At 32.9% G+C, this 26176-nt stretch overlaps 1 protein-coding gene across 4 annotated transcripts in view; it reads left to right on the forward strand.

Moving 5' to 3' along the window:
• LRBA (LPS responsive beige-like anchor protein) overlaps positions 1-26176 on the forward strand; it is a 776641-nt gene that overhangs the window by 208481 nt on the left and 541984 nt on the right. For all 4 annotated transcript variants that reach the window (XM_061192552.1, XM_061192551.1, XM_061192553.1 and 1 more), the window contains exons 32-34: positions 10709-10787; positions 12753-12886; positions 19873-19934. In XM_061192552.1, coding sequence (XP_061048535.1) covers positions 10709-10787; positions 12753-12886; positions 19873-19934 — 275 coding nt within the window. The remainder of the gene's footprint in view (positions 1-10708; positions 10788-12752; positions 12887-19872; positions 19935-26176) is intronic.

Consider the following 26176-nt stretch of genomic DNA (forward strand, 5'->3'; position numbering starts at 1 on the left):
GAGCCCCTGTTGGGAAAAAGGCAGATGTTACTAATATCTATGAAACTTTCTGCTGTCTTTTAAATTCAATAATAGTGAATTCCTAATAACTTCCCAGAGCATATGTAGTAAATTCAGAGGTTCACAGTACACTGAGTAAAATATTATCATTTTACTTTGAATATATTACCCTTTAATTTCAGTTTATGGGACAAGGTAAAGAGGATCCTCTGATTGCTTTTAAATATATTTTTCAAAATTCATGCAGTCTTTGTCTGACTTATTTCAATAAAGCCAGAAAAAATGTTAAACAAGTAAATAACATTGGTACAAGGGAAAGAAAAAAAAATCATGCGGTCTTCAGAAGAGATAAGAAACAGAAAGAAAGCTGATATATGAGTAATATTTGATATAAAACAGTATAACAAATTTCTTTCTGAAGCCATTGTATATTTTCCAGTAAATTCATTATAATGTAAAATACCCTGAAGAACCATATGCAGAATTACAAAATAATTTGCTATCTTGAAGACTATCGTATTTATTGGTAAAACCCCACAAAACCCTGTATCCAGCCCATAATGTACCCTTTTCCCCCTCTTATTTAAATTTTGTATAATTTGTGGTGGTAGTGTTTCTCAGATAGTTCCTAGTTTTTTCTATTTTGGAGTAGAATTTGTAGTTCATTTCCTTTATCTAGCTCCCTTTATTTTAAAAAAAATTCGTTCCTTTTTAAAAATGACTTAAGTCATTCTAAGTTGTTCTTGTGATGATGGTCTTTATTTTTGTCACTTGTTTTGATTTCCATACCTGACTTTTCCTTTCCTCTTCCTCTGTCACTAGGCTCTTGTTGTTACTTATATGGTGTCTCGATTTTAGTTTATTACTTCCATTCCATTGATTGCTGCCATGAACATTACTGCCTTGATAAGAAATCTAACCCAGTTGAGTGTTTTCAGTCATCCTATTTCTTACTCTCCTACAGCACCATTTTTCGTGCTTTTGCCTACCATACTTGCCCTTGTAGTCTGTTCTCTTTTCACTTGGAATCCAAACAGTTATCTCTCTGTCATCAATATTTTTAGCTGATAGATTTTTGTTTTCTTTTTGGTAGATCTCTTGATTTAAGTTATTTGCCATTAAAAAAAATAGGCTATACAGTATATCAAAGCTTATTATGCTGCTTCTGGTTCAAGCAGGATTTGGAAAAAATGATTTTTGGATGAATTGATTGTTATTGTGATTACATGCTGAGCTGGGCAGTTTATTCTTGCAGATCTGGGTAAGTTAGGTATTATTCTTGGTTTGATCTTGGATTATTTTTTTTATATGAAAGTACAGTTAATATCTGTCTCTGTGGACCATAAACCTTTGTGTCTTGGGATGACTTCAGTTCTGAATTTTATAGTGAATCAGCAACAAAAAGTGAACTGCTCATATTTAGTAATAGATTATTGGTTAATAAAAAAATATACTTGATAGTACATAGTAATTAGCAAAAATGGGAACTTCCTTGGAAGAAACCATGTGAATAGAAAACATAAAATATGAGTTTTGTAGCAGAAAAGTTTAAACTATTTGGAAATTTTGATACCAAATGGGATTTCTATGTTTTATGTGTGGCACAATTAAAGACAAACTAGGACTGGATCCCAGAAAAAGAATGAGAACTTGTCAACTTATGTGAGGTCAAAGATTTTTCTGTCAAAACATTACCACCCAAATAATTTTATAATTTTGTGAAAAAATTAAGGATTTGTAAATACATTTTGTTTTTATTTATTTATTTATTTTAAAATTTTTATTTTTTATTTTTATTTTTGGCTGCGCCGGGTCTTTGTTGCTGTGCGTGGGCTTTCTCTAGTTGCGGCGAGTGGGGGCTACTCTTTGTTGCGGTGCGCGGGCTTCTCATTGCAGTGGCTTCTCTTGTTGCGGAGCACGGGCTCTAGGTGCGCTGCCTTCAGTAGTTGTGGCATGCGGGCTCAGTAGTTGTGGCACGTGAGCTCTAGAGCGCAGGCTCAGTAGTTGTGGCGCACGGGATTAGTTGCTCCGCGACATGTGAGATCTTCCCGGTCCCGGGCTCAAACTCTTGCCCCCTGCATTGGCAGGCGGATTCTTAACCACTGTGCCACCAGGGAAGCCCTGTAAATACATTTTAAAACAGTGTACATTATTAAAACTATGATTGGTATTCAAGTTTGACTCTCATACAAATTTCAGATTTTAGTTTGAATAATGTTTCTTAGCTTTTGTAGCATTTTATTAGCAAAGAAGTGTAATATAATAATAATGGAAAGCCTTTCGTAAGAAGTGGTAAAAGATTCATCAGAAAAAACAAGGTTTGCCCTTTGTGTACGCATATTTATTTATAAAGAACACTAAAAGAGAAAATAGAGTTTTTAGTAAATATATCAAAATCTGTAAATTTTAGTTACTCATTAGTAAAGGTTTAATTGTCCGGACTACAATATGTGTTAAGATGCAGTTACTCTTTTTTCATATATCCTGTGGTGTTTTCAAATATGTTTGATTTGCAAAGCATAAACGATTAAAACAAAATTGAAGCTAACCCAATGAAGGAACTAAATAGACTGTTCTTAAGTAATTTATGTGCTTGAGTGCTTGCTAATTTGCAAAATTTAACAGTTAACACTACTTACCAGAGTGTTAGGTTCTACTGTGTTTATCAGAGCCATGCATTTTATAAATTAGTATGTTTATTTTTAATGTTGAAGGAAAATTTTGATTCTTTGCTTTATATAATCTTTGACCCAAGAGGCTTATCTTTACTTATCCAATAAAAGTTTCTTTTATTTAATGAAGATTTTAACTGGGCATATAGACTATCCCTCCCTTAATTGGTCTGGAATGGGTGGGGAGGGAGAGAGGGAGAAAAGGAGAGAGAGGGCAATTTAAAAAATACCGTGTTTAGGGATTAAATATTGGCATTTGTATTAATGGTACTTTTTTGCAAAGGGCATCATTTATGTAGACCCTTAGGGACCTTGAATTAACAATCGGCTATTCCCTGGATAGATGCTAGACAGATGATCTATTTACATTTTCCCTTTTGTTCTTTTGAGTGTCTGGAAGACTGTCAGTTTGAAGGAGCCAGTTTATCAGTGCAAGGATAAGGAAAAGATAAGTCAGTACCATTCCATATGTTGGAAGTAGCTTCTGAATTTACATGTTTGATCACTTGTTGAAAATATTTTTATTGTTAAATTAATTAAAAACAAATTTGTCATAAATTTATCATTTTTAATCTGAGTTGAAAAAATGCTGAATGTATCTGGAAGTTACATTTTTCTGTCTGGTAGGAATGAAGGTCAACCTGGTGTGAAATTACTGATATATTTAGTTTATTTTTTATGTGATTTTTTTTTCCCTTAAAACAATTGCTAGTTGATTCACTTATCTTCGTTGGTAATGTATCTTCTTATGATTTGAAAAGATCAGTTTTTAAAAATCCCTTTCTGCTATAGTCTCTTTAAGGTTTGAAAATTGGCATTATTTCTAGGGTAGTGTCAAGAAAGCATTTTTGTTACTGTTTTATTTAGAGCCACCAATGCTCCTTGACTTTTTCAAATTTTGATATATATATTTCAGCTCATTAAAATTAGTCTCAATTTGTGCAGTAAAAGCTAATGTTTTAAACTACTGTCTGAAGCCTCATACAAACATTTTCTTGCAATTTATTACTTCTATCTCTTTTTAAGTAGATGGGGCCTTATGTGTTCCTTTTCGTCAACTTCAGAAAAGCTCAAGAAAAAATACCAATTAGGCCTTTTAGAGAAAATATCTGATATACTGTAAATAAATATGGTCTTTAAAAAACTACCACTAGAAAAATAAAGCTCAGAAATACTTCATTAATTACTGGTAATAAAAGTCAGTAGCCAACCGTGGTTCAATGATCTTATTGCTGTCAAGAATTTAGAAAATTGCAGGTGTCATTAACTGAGTGTAATAACACTATTTGGTCTCTGAAGTACTTCATTGAGTGTAGTGTAGGAATAGGAGGATTGGTCCTGACTGTCAGAAATACCACATACTGAAGAGTGAAAAAAATTTTCAATTTCACCTTGTCTTGCCCTCTAGTTTGAAATTTTATTGTGAGAAATGCACAAATGGAAATCTTTTAATGGTGAAATGGGAATTGATATATGTACTTTAAAAAATTGTCAGTGCGAAAAAATGTGTACATACTTTAACTTCATTTTAAAATTAATCCTATGCATTAGGATAGATTCCATTCAGTTTGTTAGAGTTTTTATGTATAATTAGCTCTTGCTTGAGCAGGATGGTAAGGATGGGTGGAAGGTCAGCAAGAAGCTATAATCCCAGTAAAAAGAAGAGTCAACTCTAATTATCAATGGAAGGGGAAGAAAATGTGTTGAGGAAAAGAGAGATTCACTGTGGATAAGTTCATCTTGTTGTGGGAATATGCTCACTCTAAGAGGTAGGCTCAGTAATTACGCAGAGGTTAATTGTGGAAGATTGCTGCAATGCCCTCTCTCCAAAGGAACCAAGCCTGTGGGGGATAAAATAGTCCAGATTTCCAGATCCTTCTGTTTGGCTGAGAACTGTAATCAGAACTGCTGATTATTGATCAAATTCTGCCTAAAGACCAAGCATGTTTCAGGGAAGGTCAAACTGTCCCAGATCTTTGCTGTTTCTTAATCAGTTAAATCTACAAAACCCCTGATTAGAGCCTGGCTTTGTTTATCTATATCCAGAATTAACTTTGCCTTAGTTAAAAGAGGCAGTTGAATCAAAGTGCCCAGATAAAATTGAAGTGAGCCTTAGAAAATTGTGGGAGTGGTGTGAGGCAGTGACAGGCTGTAGAGGACAGTGGCTAGGTTTAGCAAATGTTTATGGCCGTGGGTTATTTTATACCAATCTGATAAATGAAGCTGTTAGAAATCCACTTTTTATAGAAGTTAAATCCGGGATTGGTTTCTAGACTTCTCAAAAGAATTTACCTTTGGTTTCTTTCTTAAGTTTTTATGGTGAATTTTTTAAAAGGCACTTTATAAGCTTCATCTCATTTAAGTTACCTATGTTTAATGTCATATGAATAATTGTTGAAAATTTGGGTGTCTTTTCAGCCTGAAGTACAGACTAAAGGGAAACATGATAACTTCCTTTCAATATTTTAAAGGCAATCCTAGAGTAGCAGGGTAGGAAGGGAAGCTGTCACTCTCTGTGTGTTTACTGTGGTACAGGCTCTAAGTACGTTAATCCTTGAAATAATTCGGTGAAGTAAGTATCGCTGTTAATTTTACAGATGAAGAAAATAAGGCACAGAGAGCTTAAGTAACTTTGCCCAAGGTCACATAGCTAGTAAATGGCAGAACCCTTACTGTTTCCCGAAACATTTCAACCCTATAACCTCTTAAGGGTAGTTATTATCAAAGAAACTGGTCTGATATTGATAGAGCTAGGATTCAATTTGAAAATGGTTTAGTTGTGAGTGGCTGATGAGGAAGTGTTTTCTGCTAGTGTAGAACACCTTTTCTAAAAAAAATGGTAATGGAAATTATGTGAGAATTTGATGGTTGAGGTAGCTTGAGAGGTTAGCAGGATTTCCTTTAGATGTGGAAGAGAAAGGCTCTGGTCTTGGATGACCTGGCATTTCTGTTTGAAAGCAGGAAGAGAAATAGGTTTCAGGCTGAGACAAGTGGAGGAACTTTTTATACTTATTATGGGAATTTAATAAGTTAGTAATATATAAATAGAAGGCTCTACTAAAAATGGATAGCATGAATCACGGATACATAGTAGGATCACTCAGAAGAGCTCTAGACTTTTTTTTTCTGTAGTACCTTGCAGAAATGTGGGAAAGTAACATTGGAGAATCTTCTTTATCTTAGGTGCTTTACATTTTAAAATTTAAATACCCTAACAACCCTGTTAAAAATTTGGTGATATTCCTATTTTCTGTATCATGCTGGTATAGATGGTTTAAAGGCAAGATTATAGAATTCTCTGTGGCAAAAAATCACTACAAACTTAGGAAGAATTTATAATGAACGATAAAAGCTAACTATCATAATTATATAGAATGAATAATTACAAATCATAAAGAAAAAGATTCTAATGAAAATACTCAAAAGGTCAGAACAGTCATTTATGTTTCCTGTTTTGTTTCCAGTAAATTGGGAAAATATGTTCACTTTTATTAGTAATCAAAGAAGTGTAAATTTGTTTTTTCTTTCTTCAGGGTAATTTAGCAATATGTATCAACATTTATTAAAGTGTGTGTTTATTGACTTCTAGGAAGTTACTTCAAGAATATAAAGGAGTGTATATAGATTTATATAAGTATATACAAAACATTGTTTATTGTAAAAAATTGGGAACAACTCAAATGAGCATCCCTGAATTTGGGTTGGTCTGATGTTTCCTCATGATTAGAAACAGATATTTCTTTGGTAGGAATATTATGGAACAGACAGAGAATCTAATCACATGGCACACAATTTTGATTTGTCAAAATGCTGATGGTGACCATTTTCGTCACTCGATTAAAATATAACTGCCAGGTTTCTATATTGTAAAGTTATTCTTTCCCTTTTGTAATTAATAAGTGTTTTGTGGAGAGGTATTTTGAAATTATCTAAATATCCTGTTCCCCAGACTGTTAATTTATCATATTGGTATGGCCTCATGGCTTCCTATTTTATTAGATGTGTTACAGTCAGTTACTATCATTATTTATTTTGATGCTCAAATTGTCTCTATTTTGGTTGGTGGGAGTCCCTTGAAGTTGGCTTCTGTGCCATCGTGACATATCCTATCATTCCTTGGACATTTCCTTGCTTTCTACAAAAGAAAACTAGATGTTTCAAACTCATTTTGTACTTTTCTTCCATGGTTATTGAATTAGCTATTTCTGATTTATTTATTTAGTGGAGAATAGTATTTAGAAGCCAATATCTGGACATTAGGTGTTAGGGTATTGCTGCTCCCAGGTTTTCTCAGTGGACAGAGCTAGCGACTATATATATAGGTATGTATGTGAATGAGAGTATATATTTTATATACAGGCATACCTTGGAGATAATTGTGAACTTTAGTTCCAGACCACCGCAATAAAGCGACTATCACCAAGTGAGTCACATGAATTTTTTTTGTTTCTCAGTGCATGTATAAGTTGTTTGCACTATGCTGTAGACTATTAAGTGTGTAAAGCATTATGTCTAAAAATACCATGTGCATACCTTAATTTAAAAATACTTTATTACTAAAATTGCTAACCATCATCTGAGCCTTCAGTGAGTCATAATATTTTTGCAGTAGTAACATCAAAGATCACTGATCACAGATGGCCATAATAAATATAATAATAATGAAAAAGTTTGAAATATTGTGAGAATCACCAAAATGTGATGCAGAGACATGAAGTGAGCAAATGCTATTGGAAAAATAGCACTGATAGACTTGCTTGATGCAGGGTTGCCACAAACCTTCAATTTGTAAAAAACACAATTTGTTAAAAAAATGCAGCTATTGTGCTTCACTTAATTGTGCTTTGCAGATATAGTGTGGTGTTTTTTGTTTGTTTTAAGAAATTGAACGTTTGTGGCAACCCTATGTCGTCAGATGATTTTGTATGCACTGGGAAACCAAAAAATTTGTGTGACTTGCTTTATTGTGATATTCACTTTGTTGTGGTCTGGAACCAAACCCAACATATCTCCGAGGTATACCTGTATTCAGACAGTATATTTATATTAATTATTCAACCGTTTTTCCTTTAGTTTATGTAATCTTGAGGTTTTACATTGGCAAAATAATGAATTCAAAGAGTTACACAATTCCTCCTTCTTTAGTCATTTACCAAATTTCAGATTTGATTCTGCTGCTGCGTTCTTGATTTTATCCACTGTGTTTTCTCACAATTAGATTTCAACTTCTGGCTGACTACAGTTGCTAAGATGCCTTTGTAAAATGCATTAATTTGAGAGATGTTACCATGTAGAAAAATGTGCATCTTACCACGATGAAATAGGTTGTCTGGAAAAGAATTCTTACTTAGAGATTTATTAAATCCTGGTTCTTTTAAAATAAGCCCATGATTGCTATCTTTCTCTGCCCAACTTCATCTAAAGTCTGTGTCAATATTCTCCAACCAAAGATCCCAGTAGTAAACCTTTGGTTGAATAAGTCAGTGAGGGAGAGTGCACACAGTGAAACTTGGGGCATCTCAGGAATAGTGTTAGAAAAGATTTATTATAGGATTTGAGCTTGCATGTAAGTGCAAAGAACAGAGTCTGAAAGGATATATTCCAAATTGCTGATGGTGGCTTCCTTTGGGGAGGAACTGGGACTAGGAGGGTTTGTGCAAAACACCGCTGAATTTAAAAATACGGATGTATTTGTGCTCTGGGTAATTAAAAAATAACTAGAAAAAAAATGATGATTTTGGGGAGGGGTTAAGGAAGTGGGGCTGTCTTCTGAATTGGATACTGTCAGAAAGCATGGGTAATTCTATGATTAAGTATCCTAATAAATCTTACCTAGAATCATGGAAGACTTGAATGAGGCTAAAGCTCTAATTTGTAAAGAAACAGCAGTCTTTCATATTAAGATTTGGGATGTTTGACCATCTTTGTTATTTGGCTGGAGTTCATGTTTTTGTCTGTTGGGACATGATTACAGAGTGGTATTGTTTTATGTTGATTCATCATGGTCATGGCATGGCTTTGTCTGATGTTGCTGTTTTATGAAATTGTTTATATTCAGGGAGAGAATAACAAGACCTAGCTGTGGGTTCTAAGCCAGCTCTTTACAACACCAGGGCCTAGTTGACATTACAGGGCCAGCTCCCAGATGTCAAAGAGGCTGCTTTTCTACCTTCTCATCTGTTTCTACCATCTTTCTTTCTACATCCTAGATGAACATTTCTTCTTCTATCTTTCTTTTATCTATCTTTCTGTCCACACCACTTTGTCTGCTTGAGGTGTTTCCAGGCTACCCATGCCTGAAGTTTTAAGAATAGATCAAAAGCATCTGACCTCTGATAGTGCATCCTGATAGGTTCCAGAATCCTTTGAGGCCCTCTTCCCTCCTTGTCTATAAGCTTTGCATCTTTGTTTCATTTGCTTCAATATGTTTGCTGCCTTTCTTGGTCTACCTTTCTATAGAATTGTGATGGGATCTCAGTCTGCTCTAATTCTAACTTGGTGCCCTTTTAGGACACTACTTTTAGAAATAGAAACTTTACTTCTTGGATTGCAGCTGTAAGCAAGTTGTGCACACCTCCTTTGCCTATACTGTCCAGGTTGTTAGGATATCATCCCAGTTGGATTCCAGTGACTCTTATGGTCCCTGTATCAGAGAGGGGCATTTGACACTGTGTGTGTGCCCATTCTTTTCTTCCTTCTCCCTATTATTGTCCTTAGAAAGAAAATGGCTCTTCTGTTTCTTCAGGTCCTACTCCTAGCTTAAATTGAATGCTTTTCTATCCCATATATCCTGATTCTTAAATGGGAACTTTATTTTTCCCCTGCTTTCTTGGGCTTTTTAGAACTCTTCAAGCCTCAGTAAATTATCCTCCAAATTAGTCTTCTAGACTTTTTCAATACTTCTCTTAATGTGTGTTGTTTCTGTACCTATCCATTCTTTGACTCTGTCAGAGTTAATTTCCTGGTAATTATTTTTCTCTTGCCAAGTAAAATTTATAAGCACAGTTATTTGTTGAAAACATAAAGGAGGTAGCTCTTGTATAGGGCAAGGTAGTTTGAACATTTTGTGCTGTAAGACGGTGAGTTCGCATTTAACAATACAGATATACAAGAGTAAGGACATCTGGGAGTGTTCATTGGAGAGTAAAATAAGATCACATGGTGGAAATTAATTTTACAAAGTAGTTTGAACAAAGATAGGGACATAAAATTGTAGGAACTAGAGAGGGAAGTAAATACCAGGTGGGAAGATTGACCTACTAAAATATGGGAGATGGAATGATTAAGGGAATCATTTCTGCAATTAACATAAATTGAGAACCTTGTATTGTGTCAGTTTGTCTAGGTGCTAGAGATTGATGGATGAAAAAGATGAGATCTCTGCTTTCAAAAAGATTAGTATACTAGGAAAAAGGACATTTAAAAAACCAATTGAAATACAATGTGACAAATGCAAACAACAGGTTATTTACTAATTACAGTGAGGACACACATGAGGGAGTGTATGTTCTGCTTGCATCATTTAAGAAAGGTTTCTCAGGTGGTCATTGCATAATGTTTGCTGGACTAGACTCAGAAGCATTCAGGGTATAGCAGAAGTTATTTGGTGGCTGAATAAAGACAGTTTTTATGGTTAATGAGGCATACCTATTTAAGCTAAATTTGGAGTTAGCCGTTTCTGTTTTTTGCTTCAATTAAAAAAGTTTCTAATTGTAAATCTCTGTTGCCACTTGATGTTCAATGGAAGGAATCATGACCCCAATTTAGTGAGTCAGAATTTACTTTTCTATTACGTTTTCAGCTGATGGGTGGAAGGACTGCTTGGTGTGATAATTGAACTGGTAACTGAGATTTATATATTAAATGATTCAAGAAAAACCTTGTTAATTGGTAGATTTTAATGTTATCCAAATTAATAGGCATTTAAAAATGCAGTATAGTATGTTTTTTGGTGACTTGCTATCAAGATATCTTTTTTGTTTGAATTCTTATATCTAAAAACAGAATATCCCCTAAATGGTTATTTTCTTTTATAGGTGGTAGATCATCTAATGCAAAATTACCTGCAGTTCCAACAGTTGGTTCAGTTCCACAAGACCAAGTTTCGAATATGAGGTATTCAAGCTACTAACTTGGATATTTGTGATTTATTCCTTTTGATGACTCTTAAAAATGTCTAGCTACAATTTTTAGAAAAATTTACTTTGTTTCTTTTTTAAAAAACATGCATGATGTTTAGAGGCCTGGGAGTATTTTAGAAGCTCCTTCTTAAAGATTATGAGATGTAAAAGATTCCCGAGAAGTAGCTTTTTGTGATTAATAAATGTGGAATGCATAACAAATATTTAATTTCACAGGTAGTTAGTAGCTTATGGCTTATGTTTCATATGATTGTAGATTGAACATTTGGAATTCATTGTTCATCTTCCCTAGAAATGCTGAAATAAGTTTATATTGATACTGAATTATAGATTTTTACTGTCAGTTATCTTGTTTAATTGGGTATATGAGTTTCAAATTCTAATTTGGAAGGCTGTGAATATATTCCACCACTAGGGCCTTTGTGGCTAGAGTTCTTGATCTGCCTTATTACAATTGGAAAATGCATAACACTTTAAAAATAAACGTACTTGGGTGCTACAAGTGTAGGCTTGTAGTTGTGCTATCATCCAGGGATGAGGATCCATGAGATAAGTAGAGAGAAATAGTTTTATGGATAGCACCTGGGAAGAGATGGTCATTGAGCACAGAGATTTCCAGCAGCTTACCAGTTGATAGTTTCAGTAGCATCTCTTGTTGGTTGTATGAATAGAAAGTACTCTTTGTAGGAGTAGTAAATAAGTAGTGGCTGTTTATATATATGTTTGGTTCATATGTTAGAAACTGAATTTCCTGAAATGCAGAGGGCTTGTTTTTTTTTTTAACTCATTAAATATATATATATGTATACAGCTGGATATGGATCCAACCAACCACAGATTGAAAGTATTAAAACAAAATTTCCAAAAAGTTCCACAAGGCAAAAATTTGTCTCACACTGGCAACTATTTTTTTGATGTTTCTTTTTTTTGTAGTTTTCTTTTTTTTTAATTTTTAAAAAAATTTTATTGAAGTATAGTTGACTTACAATGTTGTGTTAATTTCTGCTGTACAGCAAATTGACCCAGCCATACATATATATATATATTCTTTTCCATTACAGTTTGTAGGACCTTGTCGTCCATCCATTCCACACACGATAGTTTGACATTGGCAACTATTTATATAGCATTTACATTGTATTTACATTGTATTAGATATTATAGGTAATTTAGATATGATTTAAAATATAGGTTATATGCAAATACTATGCCCTTTTACATAAGGGACCTGAGCATCCACAGATTTTGGTATCTGTAGGGAGTCTTGGAACCATTCTACTGTGAAAACCGAGGGACAACTGTGTGTGTATATACGTATGGGTTTATGTGTGTATACATATATATAAGAATATATGTACATATAGTCACAAAGAGATATATTGAATAAATTGAGATCATTATAAATGTGCCATTATACTATTTGCAAGTGAGAAGTTGTTCAGATTGCATTAGAAAGAAACTGTTTATAGAGATAGATGTTAGTGAAAAAGAATGTAGACTGATTCTTTCAGTTTATAAACATTATTGAGTTTGTAATATATGCTGCAGCTGAGAACTTAGAAGTGAAGGCATAGTTCTTGATCTGAAGGTGCTCATGGTTTAATGGTCAATAGAAAATTTGTTAAGAGATTGATAGTTTGTTTAGGTTGTAATGGGGCTAAAATCAAGTGCTCTCTACTGGCCAGTTAAGCCTTCCAGTAAGAGCTGATGTTTGGAGTGGTTGTTAACCAGGTTGTTTGTGAGGGCTAGGGCTGGCAATATACAACAGAATAAAAAAGGATATTCCAGGCAGAAGGAATGGTGTGCATAGCAATAGTGAATCTTTAGGTAATTTTAAAATTTTCACATAACTTTACAGTTCTATGAAAACTCATTTTAAAAACTAGAAAACTGATAAATACTAATGAATAGTACAGGTAACTTAACATCTTTCTATTAGTATTACAGAGAGGCTCGAACATGCTTTGGAAAAGGCAGCTCCTCTTCTGCGAGAGATATTTGTAGATTTTGCACCTTTTCTTTCTCGGACCCTTTTGGGTAGCCATGGACAAGAACTGCTTATAGAAGGAACAAGTAAGTGATTTTTCTTTCTTCATATATATATTTAAATTACAGGGTTGAAAACTGAAATGAATAATAAGAGATGCATGGAGTTTTATTGTTTGTTTTCAACCTTTGACAAGGCTTCTCAAAGAGTCTGTACATATCTTTTAAAGAATATGGCATGGCTGCTATTCTAATCTGTTCAAGGTTTTTTATCAGTGATTTGCATGAGATTTGTGTGCATTAGATTTATTACTGTGTGTTTTGGGGAACAATTAAAAAAAAAGTATTGAATGAAAGAACTAAGAAATGTTTTAATACATTAAAATTAACTATGAGAATTGAGAATTGGAGAGACTGGTGTTATAGTAATAAGTGGGGTATTTACCTGAGATTTTACTTGAATTTAAGATCTATATAAACAATAGTGTATTGCTACATATTAGGAAAATGAGGAATGCATTATTTGTCTCTGTTAGTGGAATTCTCTTTTACAAATAAGTAGAAAAACCAGTAGTATTTTACTCTATCTTGCTTATATCATACATAGATTACTGGATCTTTTCTAGGTAGGGTACTTTGAGATTGTGTCAAACTAGATAACATGCATAATAAGTAAGTTGTTGCATGGATTGGAAACCATGCTATTTATGGAATGCATGGAGGGGTATTGGGACTTTTTTTTTTACATGAAGCACTTGTCAAATAGTAAGTGTCTTCTAATATTAAAGAGGTTAACTCAATCAAGTGAAAGTAGACTTACCCTGAATTTCCTCTGACAGCAGGAATCAGTTGAATAGAGATCAACTTTTCAAACGATTAGTTCTATTTAGAGCTTAACAGACTGACTTCAAAATACAAATCTTCATTCCCATAGCTACAATTTTTTTAAGGAGAAGCTAGAGGATTTTCATCAATGATAATGTCAAATTGATTTTTTTTCATTCAAAAGTGTTTGGACTAGATGTTTGCTAAGTCTGGCTTGTCTGTATCCATATTTGATGGTTTAAGGATAAGACACATATTCTCCTAAAGCTGAAAAATCATGGGAAAGCGTAATTATCTGTATGCAAGTATCTTTAAATATCAACTTACAGCTTTAGTTATCACGACTTTTTGTTGGTTATCAGTCACTAGATGATCGCCTAAGGAATTTCTTAAAACTCATGAAAAAAGCCCCTCTTTTTATAAGAATAAGGATATAATGGTAATCAAAGTTATAAATAGGTTAATGTTCAAGATATCTGTATCTAAGTGTTAACTATGGGATATCAGCACTTTATTTGACTCTTAAAAAATGTATCTGTAAGAGTCATTAGCTAAAATAATAATTTCATTATCATCCCTGCTGTAAATTTATGTGGAGTTGGTGATGATTGATATCATTTCCGTATAGTCAAAGAATAGCATTGAATTTATTTGAAAGAAAGTTCAGGTTTTAGAAATACTGAACTAAGTTTATGGTGGAAATTTATTTCATCTGCTGAAGGATATAATTGTTTAGCCAAGGACTATTTGACCTAATGAAGTAATAAAATTTGAAAGGAAGTGAATTGATACATTGAAGGACTTCACCCTAATTTATGTTTCACGTATCAAACATTTATTCTTTTAAAGTGGTGTGACAACTTATTAACAATATTTCATTTTGTAACAGTAAAGTGAATGTATTAATTATAGCCTTTCAGTGTAGCAAGACATTTTTGCTACGTAGTTGATCTTTGAATTTTATAATAGACCCAGCAAAATAGGATCACCTTAGATACTCAGAAGTATTAAACTTGCCAATTCTAGATCCTGGAACAAAATTTAATTTAGAATCAATTTCTTATTGGTAAATTCTGATAAAATGATAAAAAAGAGGATGATGCACTATTGCTCATCTATAAACTCAAGCAGTGACTCCTCATTGGTCTGTGTTCATAAAAATAGCAAACAAATCTAAGAGTTTTATATAGCTTATGTATTTTAAGTTGTGAGGAATCCTTTGGGTGGTGGTTTTATGCATTGTAAAACAGGAAAGTTTTGAGGGGAGGTGATCGCAGCATAGTTCTGTTCAAAAAGCATTGTACTAAAAGGCAGGATACCTCAGCCCTTGTCAGTCACTAGCTGTGTGACCAGGTACTTGAAAATTTATTACTTTTAAATTTTAAAAGTGATTTTTATTAATAATTTTTAAAGAACATTTAAAATATTTACAAAGTAGGAATTGTAATATCCATGAACTTATTTTTGGCAACTACCCAGACCATCTTTGTTTTGCCATAATTGTTATATCCACCTCCCTTTGTTTTGCTTTAGTGTTTCAATCAATCCCAGACATCACGTTGTTTCACCCCTAAATAATTCATAATTCATATAAAAAAGATGTTTTCTTACATAATCATAATTGCTATTATACCTAATAATATTAATAATAATTCTGTAATACTCAGCCCATATTCATCTTTATTTAAAAGGTTTTCTTATATTGATTTTCTTCCAATTAAGATCCAAAGTCAATTTTATTGCATTTGATATATCTCTTAAGTCCATGTTAATGTCAAATAGTTTCCCCCTATTCTTCCTCTGTTTTCATGTTATTGACTCATTGAAGAAATATGGTTGGTGGTTCTGTAGAATGTTATACATTTTGGCACTCTGTGGCTATTCTTGGTGATGTTATTTAACAGTTTCTCTATTCTGTGTATTTTCTGATGGCTTGAAGTTTAATTTAAAAGTTTAATTAGATGTAATACTTCTTGTTACATCATGCCTAAAGTCACATATTTTCTGATTGGCTCAATTTTAGTGATATTAACCCCCTTTTTCAAGTAGTTATAACCTGTTGTAAGAATTGATGTTTTATCACTTTTATTTTTTAAAAGAAGTCTTCCAAAAACAAAGAGACGATTACTTTTTTAAAAAGTTTGTTTTATCTGACAATTACCTTAAGTGATTTCATTGGACACTTTTTATAAATCTAAGGTTCATTATGAGGTCTTTGTGATCTTAATTTTCCTATATCTTAAAACATTTTGCTAATTATCATTACTCATCAGTTATTTCTAGCTATACTAAGGACTAAAATAATGAGAAAACAAGAATACTGGAATTGCCCCTAGAATCATGGTGCACTAGGAAAACAAATCATCACTCTTGGATCACCCTCAGTTTTCTTACTGTGTTGGCCAAAGTATTGCATTGTATTTTAAGAAGATATAAATTTGTTTTCTCAGGGGGATCAAAAACTGGTATTTGGGGAGGGCAAAAGTATCTTAGACATTACAGTGGTTTTTGACCTTCTGATGGACAACAGTACATCTGTACAGTTTATCTTTAGCATTAAAATTTCATGGGAGCACAGTTAAGAAAAAATGGTCTGAAATGTTCCTTAGGCTCCTCAAAAAAGGTTGAGAAATATTGGTATAAAAGAAGTCTGTGGATACCATCTTTGTGGTCTTATTTTTAGCTTTCACTGAATATAGTTAAGAATTCAGAATTTTTTATTTTCTGCCCATAATGGTGAGGTGAAAAAAATTGACAGGAGAAGACATTTTATAATTACTAGACCAACTGTGGGTGAATTTGAAGAGACAGGGAGTAGTACTCATAATTTTTATCAAATCAGGACTTCATTAATGCACAGCATATTTCTGTGGACAAAAAGGAAATTGGTTTTCTCAGCATCATGTCATTCAATAGGAGGAAGGACTTCATTCTACAAAATTTATACAATGTTTTGTGACAAGAACTTGGAACATCTCATTTTGCTAAGAAGGCGTGTGACAGTGTTCATCCATCGTTCGTGATGACTGTGCACCACAATTTACTTGGTGCAGTTCTAAGTGAATAGATACTAAAGCAGGTATATGCACGAAGACAATTGGAAGGAAAAGTTCATATAGAAATGAAAAAATTCAGTTGATTAATCATTCTAAATGGTGTTTATAATCTAAAGAAGAAAATATTTTGGAATTGGAGAGGAAAGAAAATGGCTGTTCTCTCTGCAACAAAATTTTGAATAATCCAACTTTTCAAAGTGTTGCATTTGATGATGTTAGTTCAAGAAGAAGGACCAGAATTAATGATAAAGTTGCACCTATTAGAATTTTATTTGAAATTTAGAATCAGTATTTTTAAGATGAATATCATGTTTATAGATTCATGAGGAGCAGTTAATTATATCCAAATTATAGACAAATACTTTCAAAACCTGGAAAACAGGGAAAATAATTTTGAGTTTATTATGCTTAAATTCTTACTGAAACTTATAATAATGTTTACACCATCGCTTTATCTTTTTGTAAATTATTTAAGGTGACTTAAGATAAATAAATAAAACAAAAAACAGGGTTCTTATGTTCCAGACAGTAAATGGTCATGACTGTTTTTCATGGTACACTTGAGAGTTTAGGTATCTCAGTGCGTTCAGATGTTGATAGCTTAATATCTGGTAAGCCATTTAATACTTCTGAGTTTAATAGTATGGAAAAACAGTGGTAATAGAGGTGGGATAAATAGTCTCTGGTGGAGAAATTGAAGTGGTCTTTGGTTGTGAAACACCAGAAGAGTATAAACCTCTTGGTTTTGGCATTTTCAGTTTGTCTTTTTTGAGGAGACTAAAATTCCATATTGTTGAAAAATCAATCAAAGGTAAAACCAAGAAAACTGAACCCAAGGGTCAGATTATGAGGCTAGTCAGATCTCTGAGCCTACAGTACCTTGTTCACTTTCTGCTAAGTGGGACAATAATAGGATTTGTGTGTGTAAAATGAAAATTGATGCTTCTGCAACAACTTACAACTTCACTCCAAGTGTTGTTTTAAGGCCTTCCTTTGGGTAATCCTTAGAGTCTGAATGTAGATCTGAAGACAGATTTACTGATTTATAAGTCATTTCTTGCTTTTTCATCCATGCAACCAGTGTCACAAAACAATTTAGGCCATAGAGAGATGTGATTAAGTTGTGTAATCTGATATCAAGTCCCTTATTGGGATTATTTCCTGTTTATTTATTCCCAAGGTTATATATTTTTGTTTGCAGTATTGATGCCCTTTAGGCAGGAAGCTTAGTATTAGAGGTCTAATATAAGCTCTTTTTTTGTCTTCTGAAGCCCTTTCTCATGTAAAATCCACCTTCGCCCCCTACCCATGCTTTACAGATCTATAAAACCTCACTCCAAAAAACACATGAATTGTTCTAATCAAACTATAAAATGTTATTTGACATCTTACTGTCCTTGAACACTAAACCCACTGATCAGTGGTTGTATCAACCTTCCTCTGGTTTTCTAATCTTTATTATTGAGAAATAAGACTGAAATAAGTAATTTTTTGAAAGTACGGGTATTGAACTATCCTACAATATGCTGTAGAGAGACAAAGGAACATCTAGAAATCTTTCTAACTTTGGACGGCCCAAGGCCCTTTTAATCATTATTGTTCATTATCTGAGTGGATATAAAAGGCTGAGCCAGATCGGGGCCCAAATGCTTTGCCAGAAAAGGAAAGGTGGTAGGAATTCTGGTTCCTCTAGAATCAAGCAGTAAGGAATAATGTCCTAGTTGTAGAAAGACCTGAATTTACTTGCTGCAAGTAGTGGCTTTTGAAGTTGAAATATATGGAACTTCCTGTAGTTAGGTAACATTTTATGAAAAGTGACAGGTTTTCAGACCAACAAAGGCTACACCAGCAGTAAGAGATGGAATATTGCTGTGCCCTTCCTTTCAGCCTTGGCATTAGCCTGAGGAGGTATGGTCATCTTAGCTCTATAGAAACAATTTAGTCTAGTTAATGCCCTGTTTGCTTAATGCAGCATGTAGATGTTCTGTAGCTAATTTTCGTGCCAGTGCTGACACTGTTACCATCATTTCTATGTTACACATTTTTTCAGACATGGAGAAGAATGGTTCTGACTTTTCTAAAAAGTGAAGGGGGTGAACAACCTGTTTAACTTGAATACTATTTGTAAGGCTACAGAATGCCAACATGTGCCGTCAGCAGGTATGAGGCATCATGACTAAAAGAGGGAAAGAGAAAGAACTACAGAGCAAGAAGATTAAAGAAAGGGAATAGGATGGGATAGGATGCCCACAAGAACTTTAATGTGGAGAAAGAAATTAGGTAATTCTGTGGGGTGTGTGAGGGCCATGAGGAATTATTTTAGTTGTTATACTTAGTTTACTTTGAACTTAAGCTTACGTTTGCTTAGAAAAATATAGAATAAAAAATTTTAATTTTTCTAATTATTACTAGTATAATTTAGTAATTTAGTGCTTTTAATTATTGGCATTGCTTTTTTAAGATACTGGTTATAAAATGTTCTTTGAATGTTCTTTAAAGTAGTTACTTTATATTTTACTGTTAATCAAAACTAAAGAATTCTTCAGATAGTTATTAACTATATAAAACTTCCTTCCTGAGATATTTTTGGTGAACCCAAATGAAACATAAAAGAGAAAATATAAATGCATTTATTTATAAAAAAACAAGAATATATAACAGACAACGGCTTGCACTTCTGTTAAGGTTTAGAGTGAGGTCACAGGTCAAGGTACTAATAAGAGTGTTTGGGATGTCTGCTGCCATGAAACAAAATGGAAACTTGATTGATAGCTAGAGGGTTGAAGGGAGAGAGTGTGGTGGAGAAAGCAAAGGTCAGGGAGCCATTTCCCTTCTCTGCATGTATAACAATCAACCCTCTCCAAAACAAAATTTAGGTGATATTGGTCAATATGGCATATGTTGTGCACATTTCTATGAGTATTGTGAAATGTCATTATATATGAAGTTGTAATAAATGTTTTAGTAATTTGAAAGCTGAAATGAAATTGGCTACAAAAAATTGTGGTGGTTTTGATGCCAAGTTTAAAGTAATTACAGAATGTTTTGTTTACACATATGATCAAATATGTATAGGTTTGGTTCTTAGCAAGAAGTTAAATTTTATTTTAAAACCAATTTGGACAAAGTTGTATAAGAAATAAATCCCTTGTTTTTTACTTTGTAATTTAAAAAAAATTCTCTTTGATATAGGTCTGGTTTGCATGAAGTCTAGTAGTTCAGTTGTGGAATTGGTTATGCTACTGTGTTCTCAGGTGAGTGACAAGAATAAATGTTGAATTAAAAGTAAATTCTCAAGTGAATTCATTTTGTAAGAAAGTTAAAATTGATTAGAAATTTTTGCTACAATAGTTTTGTGTTTGCAGTTTTAAAATAATTTATTTGTATTGCAAAAGGGTTACTTCTTGTGTTTGTTGCTAACAGTTTATTTCGAAGTGAGTGCTGAGAGAAATAGGATAGATGAATGAGAAATAGAGGTTTTTCGAGCCACATTTAAAAATGTCCAGATCAAATGGTCTTGAGATGGCTAAATTTCTTTGCCTTGCATATTAAGGTTACAGAAACAGATTTATTTCTATACCTCGTGGAGTGCCACTCTGACTCCCATGGGAATAATGGGTTTACTTCCCTTTTGTGCAGAGGTTATAAAATGAGTGATAAATAATTTTGAATTCTTGTCATTGCTAATTATTTTTGACATACCTAGTAGATATGGGAAAACATCAACAAAAATATGGCAGCCATCATAATAAGACGTAGTGAATAAATTCCTAAAAGCGAGATTACTTTCATTGTTCAGAAACCTTATACCCCATGTGGTAAACTTCAATGATTTTTTTTTAAAACTTATGTAAAAATCATGTATCCTGTGATATTTTCTTTTCTCTTTAGCAGTTAAACAGATGAATGTTTTTATTGAGAGTTTTTTTTTGTAGTCTTTTAAAAATGATATCTTGCTGGTAGTAAATTCCCCTACTTAAAACTTTAAAATAGCCTTTTTTAATAGGGAGAGTATTGGTCTAGAGGTCAAGGGTTCTGACCCATTTCAAAACCTTTGACCTTCATTTAAAACTCTCCTGGTTTACTTGCCTGACGAATAAGGATAATGCAAAATTAATGTTTCTTTTCATCGATTTATTCATTTTAGTGCCTATATTGCCAAATTTATTTAGACTGTGCTGATGGACATTTCATGAATACAAATTAAAGAATCATAGAAGGTGTGAAAAATCAATACTATGCATTGTCAATAAAATGCAATAAGAACAATTATTTCTAGAGATTACATCTAATGGATTTTTATAATGAACTTGTGAAGAGTAGTTATGTTTGTAGTGGGCTTATTATTCTTAGATTTAGTGAGAGTCATGTTTTTAAGTTAATTATCTACTTTAGAAAACTCCCATTCCTTTAAAAACTGACTGGATAAAATTTCCCATTTAGTAATCTGATTTGAAATAATTGGTTGTTTATTTCTTGAATGGAAATTGCCATATACCATTCTTATACTGACATGAAATTACCCTTACTTTAAGAAGCATTTGCTTACAGTTTTATATGTATACTCACAGCAGTATGAATTTATTGTTTATAGTGATATAATTGTTTCATAGGTGAAGTTTGATAATGAAGTTTCACTTTCTAGGTTAGAAGAATTTAATGTATTCTTGATACATAAAAGCTGTTTTAAATATAGTATATTACACAGTGGAATGTTAGAAGCTGAAAAGATAAAGAATGACATGTTTTAAGACACCTATTTGTCATGTATGTCACAGTGCTGTTTAATGCTATTCCAATCAAATGGGAATATGAAAATCACTTAGAGTAAGTTGCAAAAGTCAGATCATCTCAAAGTTTTGTTTAAATAAAACACATTATTGGTTTATTTGAAGTTCTTAACCTTTTTTATGGGTTCTCCAAAAGTTCCATGGCATCTCTATAAGATGTAGCACAGTGCAAAAAATGACGTGAAAGATGAAGCCAGAATTAGCTCCAGATGTATACAGATTGTTCTGGGGTGATAATTACATTTTTCACTTTGAATTTTCCTAATTCAAAGAGGTCAGATTGGCAATCACAAAAGTGATTTATTTTGTTAAAAAGTGAACTGTCTTTTTCTACGTGAAAGCTTAAGAGAGATGAAATTGAATTTGAAGTCGACATTTTGCAGATATTGGGTGGCTATGGCTTGAGTTTGACTGATAATTTGTTTTAGTCTGAGATAGGGTGGGAAGTAAAAGGCTAGCATCTTGCTAAAATTTTAATCAATTTTTTAAAGAAGAGATATAGTGGATTGAGTGCCAAAGATCGAAAGATCAGGTCAAAAACTCCTTTTTAATCACATAAATAATGGGATAGGCTTATGAACTTAACATCTGCAAATTTGATTTAAAACTTTACAAATTAGTTGATGTTAATTTCATGACAATCAGCCATGTTCTGATTATTTTTCTTGAATCCATTCAAAACTTATTTTTTTTTGTATTCTTCTTAACAAAGTGTTTAAATCTGCCGTATTTTATTACAGAAGAGAGTTTAGAGCCTGAATTTAAGAAATGAGGAAATGATCACGTTTGGTTTGCTGTCATTAAGACCAAGTAGATCACTATATATTTTGTTAAAGCTTCAGCTAGGATTATATTTTTCAATATCCACTCATTCATTAATAGGTTGATTAGATACCATGTCATATTTTATCCCATTTAAATTTTAACATTTTAAGACAAAATGTTATTATTTAGAGTTGAAAATCTTTCTTAAAATATTTAGCATATTATTTTTGAGTAAAGTTATATATATATATACTTACGGTTTATTAAGTTATGTTTATTCCTATACTGAAAATAATTCAAGAGCTATTTAAGCTCCAAAACCTGATTTAAGTCTTCTTTACTTCTTTGAAATAAGACTGTATACACTCTTCAGGAAACTGTATATTCTCTGATGCACAGAAAATAATCGAACAACTTCTTAATTATATTTCAGATTCAGTTTTTCAGAAGCATGTAACTTATTTTTGCCCAATATTTGTTGTGTATGTATATAAACCTTGTAGAAATCCATATGAATTTAAAGAAAATGTTAAATAAATATTTCAAGTAATATTACTCCAGCATTGTGTAAAGTGTTTGTATCCTGCTTATTTGACATTAATATCATTTTTGAAGGAATTGACATTGTATTCAAGGCCACTTTATAAAAGTGTTGTGTTGCTCATCCTAATTCAGTCTGACATACATTCCAATAACACTACCTCCCTTCTTGGGTTTAAAGCTAAATTTATGATTGTGCATTGTGAAGTGCGTCATTTAAAAATGGTTTCAACCCAAAACATCTAATAAATAAATAATGTGTATGGCTACTCAGTAGTAGACTTTCTAGACTAGAAATCATTCCATCGGATACTCAACAGTCCACTATCGGAGAGGGCTGTCAGATAAATCTTATGGTAGCTGCATTCATATCCTGTAAATCACATATTATTGTCTGAGCCTTCTGCCAGGTCATCTATTCTTTTCCCATTTATCAGAAATGCATAGAGTATATAGAAAAACTAGAAGCACCATGTAGTCTGACCTGGCATCCTGTGTGAGTAATTAATTAGCAGTAAAAGTTAATTTAAAAATAGTGTTAGTCTGATTTTTCTTTAATACATTTTTCATCAAAATATGTAGATTGTTGGTATTTTGGGAAATATTTCCTTTGCATGAAGGTAATAACAAAAGGTTTGGTCATTTCTTTCTATATCTCTGAATTATTAATTTTAAAACTATAATGTTCATAATAAGAACCAGTTACCACCATTCATATGATTCTTTAATGTCTGTTTCGTGTTTGAATTATTGCCGTTTGAATTTTTTCCTGTATCTTCATAGTAAAGTGTTCCTCTTTTCCATCACTCTCCTCTAATTTCTTTTTTCTAATTCCTGTTTTCTTCTCCCTTTTGAGTTTATTCCTTCTAAATATGTGACATTAATGTTATTGCTCTTGGCTTTTTATTTCATGAGCTTTTCCTTTTTATAGTTGTGATGAGTATTTTGGGTAAAGTAGATAATTAAAAAAAAAACAAAAACCCGAGACGGGTGGGGGAAAGCAAACCAGCTCTATACCATGGCACAAAGGCATCTTTCATTATTAGGCCTCTCTTACTGTTTGGACCTCATTTCTTATCACTTTGTTTTTGTAACTGTTCTCAAGCTATGTGAACTATTTAAAGTTACCCAAATGTGCCATCATAATTTTGTGTCTTGGCGTAGGCTTTTTCTTTCCCTATAATTTCCCTCCTTCAAATTTGGTGAGTCTAATTGTTGGCTTCTTCTCATCACTCCGAACTCAGCTTAATTATCCTCTTCTCAGATCATATCTATAGTTGGTATCTTTTTTGCGTGTCTTCATCTTAGCACTCATCATATCACAAATTTTAACTATGCCTGTGCTAGTTTGCTACTTTTGTATTGCCAGTCTCCCTCTCTCTACTCTAGGTCCTATGAAGGTTACAACTATTTCTGTTTCATATACCTAGTATACTAGGTAAACTGTGAAGTGTGCCTAGTACCCAGCACAGTCCCTGGCATCTGATGGCTGCTCAGTGAATATTTATGGAATAAATAAGTAATTCAACTCCCAGCTAAATTGCAGTCTCCTCTGGAAAGCTTTCTTTGACTGCTCTCTTCCCCACAACTCTAAGCCTAGGTGAGGTATACATCCTAAGCACTCACTGACCCACCTTATAGTAATTTCATTCTTCATTTAAATTGTCTATTATTTTTTTTTCTTTCCCGTTAGACTTTAAGTTTCTTAAAGGTAAGCACAGTGTTTTGTTTTCTATTGTATCTCCAACATTCAGCATAATTACTATTCAACCAAATATTTATATAATTGTACAATTAATAAATGAATGGTAACATTGATCATAAACACTGTATTTTGGGCTTTTACCTTTTGGTCCTTTTTATTATGAAACATCCTCATTCTTTTGTGTGTTATTAAGTGTGTATTAATTGTTCATTTTTATTGTCAGCTGTTTTGTCATTGCCAAATATTGTAATCATGTACATTTATAAATAAGAGTCTTAACTTTTTTCATTTTCTTTTGGCTTAATCAGATTTAATTCTTTTTAAAAAATCAAAGTTATTGAAGCATAATTAGCATACAATATATATGTAATATTTTACAATATTATATACAACAGTATATATACAATATCTTTTTTAAAAAAAATTTATTTATTTATTTATTTATGGCTGTGTTGGGTCTTCGTTTCTGTGCGAGGCCTTTCTCTAGTTGCGGCAAGTGGGGGCCACTCTTCATCGCAGTGCACGGGCCTCTCACTATCGCGGCCTCTCTTGTTGCGGAGCACAGGCTCCAGACGCGCAGGCTCAGTAATTGTGGCTCACGGGCCTAGTTGCTCCGCGGCATGTGGGATCTTCCCAGACCAGGGCTCGAACCTGTGTCCCCTGCATCAGCATGCAGATTCTCAACCACTGCGCCACCAGGGAAGCCCTATATACAATATCTTAAGGGTACAGTTCAATGCATTTAGATATATACACAACCATGTAGCACCCATTTCAATCCAGAAAGTTCCCTGTGCTTCTGTAATCAATCCCTACCCGTATCACCTCAAGTTGCTACTGATTTGATTTCTGTTACTGTGCATGCGTTTTACGTATTGTAGAACTTAATATAAATGGAGATTTACTTCATTTAACTGTGGTGCTTAGCTCCTCAGAGTGTGCTGTATATAGGGTACACGTCAACCTTTTAAACTAAAACTCACTCTCTAATATTAAGAAAATTGTGTGGTTTTTAAAAAGAAATAATTGAGTCAGTAAAACATAGGGTTATCTTTTGCTAACCACAAAATAAGAATTTTGAGTTTAAATTGCTCATTGGAAATATAAATGTCTTCTTAACTTCCCTATGCATTTTTTTTTTTACCTATAAGGAAATCTTATGGTATGGACCTTTTATGCAGCAGTATTGTGAGGCCCTGAACTATACTTCTAAAAAAAAACTTCTATGTTTTTGTTTTCACTGTCTGTCAGGCTCAGTTCAAATGCTATCTCTTACACAGAGCTTTGTGTCAGTTTATTTGCCCTGAGTCCTCCTTAGTGTGCCTGTTTGTGGTATTTCTTTATTTATTTAGCAGACATGTACTGAATGATTTTAAGACAAGTCTCTCCTTTTAATCTAGTAAGAGAGACAAATAATTGTAATACAACATAGAATTTTTATGAGGACTTTAAGAGAAATAGAAGCAAATAATAGGGGCAGGGAGTAGAATTAGGAATGGGGCATAAAAATGTATTTATTAATCCCTGTTTAACTCTAATTTTATTTCTGTTCATGAATAGATCATTTCAGGCTCCTTTGCCTTTCAGTCAAAAATTTTTTTCTGGGTTCCATCTATGTTTTTTAATAATTTCATCGAGATCAATAGATATTAAAGTTCTTAAAGCATTTCCTCTACTCTTTGCTGTACCTATAATT

This window comes from Eubalaena glacialis, chromosome 5 (genome assembly GCF_028564815.1).
Source record: "Eubalaena glacialis isolate mEubGla1 chromosome 5, mEubGla1.1.hap2.+ XY, whole genome shotgun sequence".
Classification (NCBI taxonomy): Eukaryota; Metazoa; Chordata; class Mammalia; order Artiodactyla; family Balaenidae; genus Eubalaena; species Eubalaena glacialis.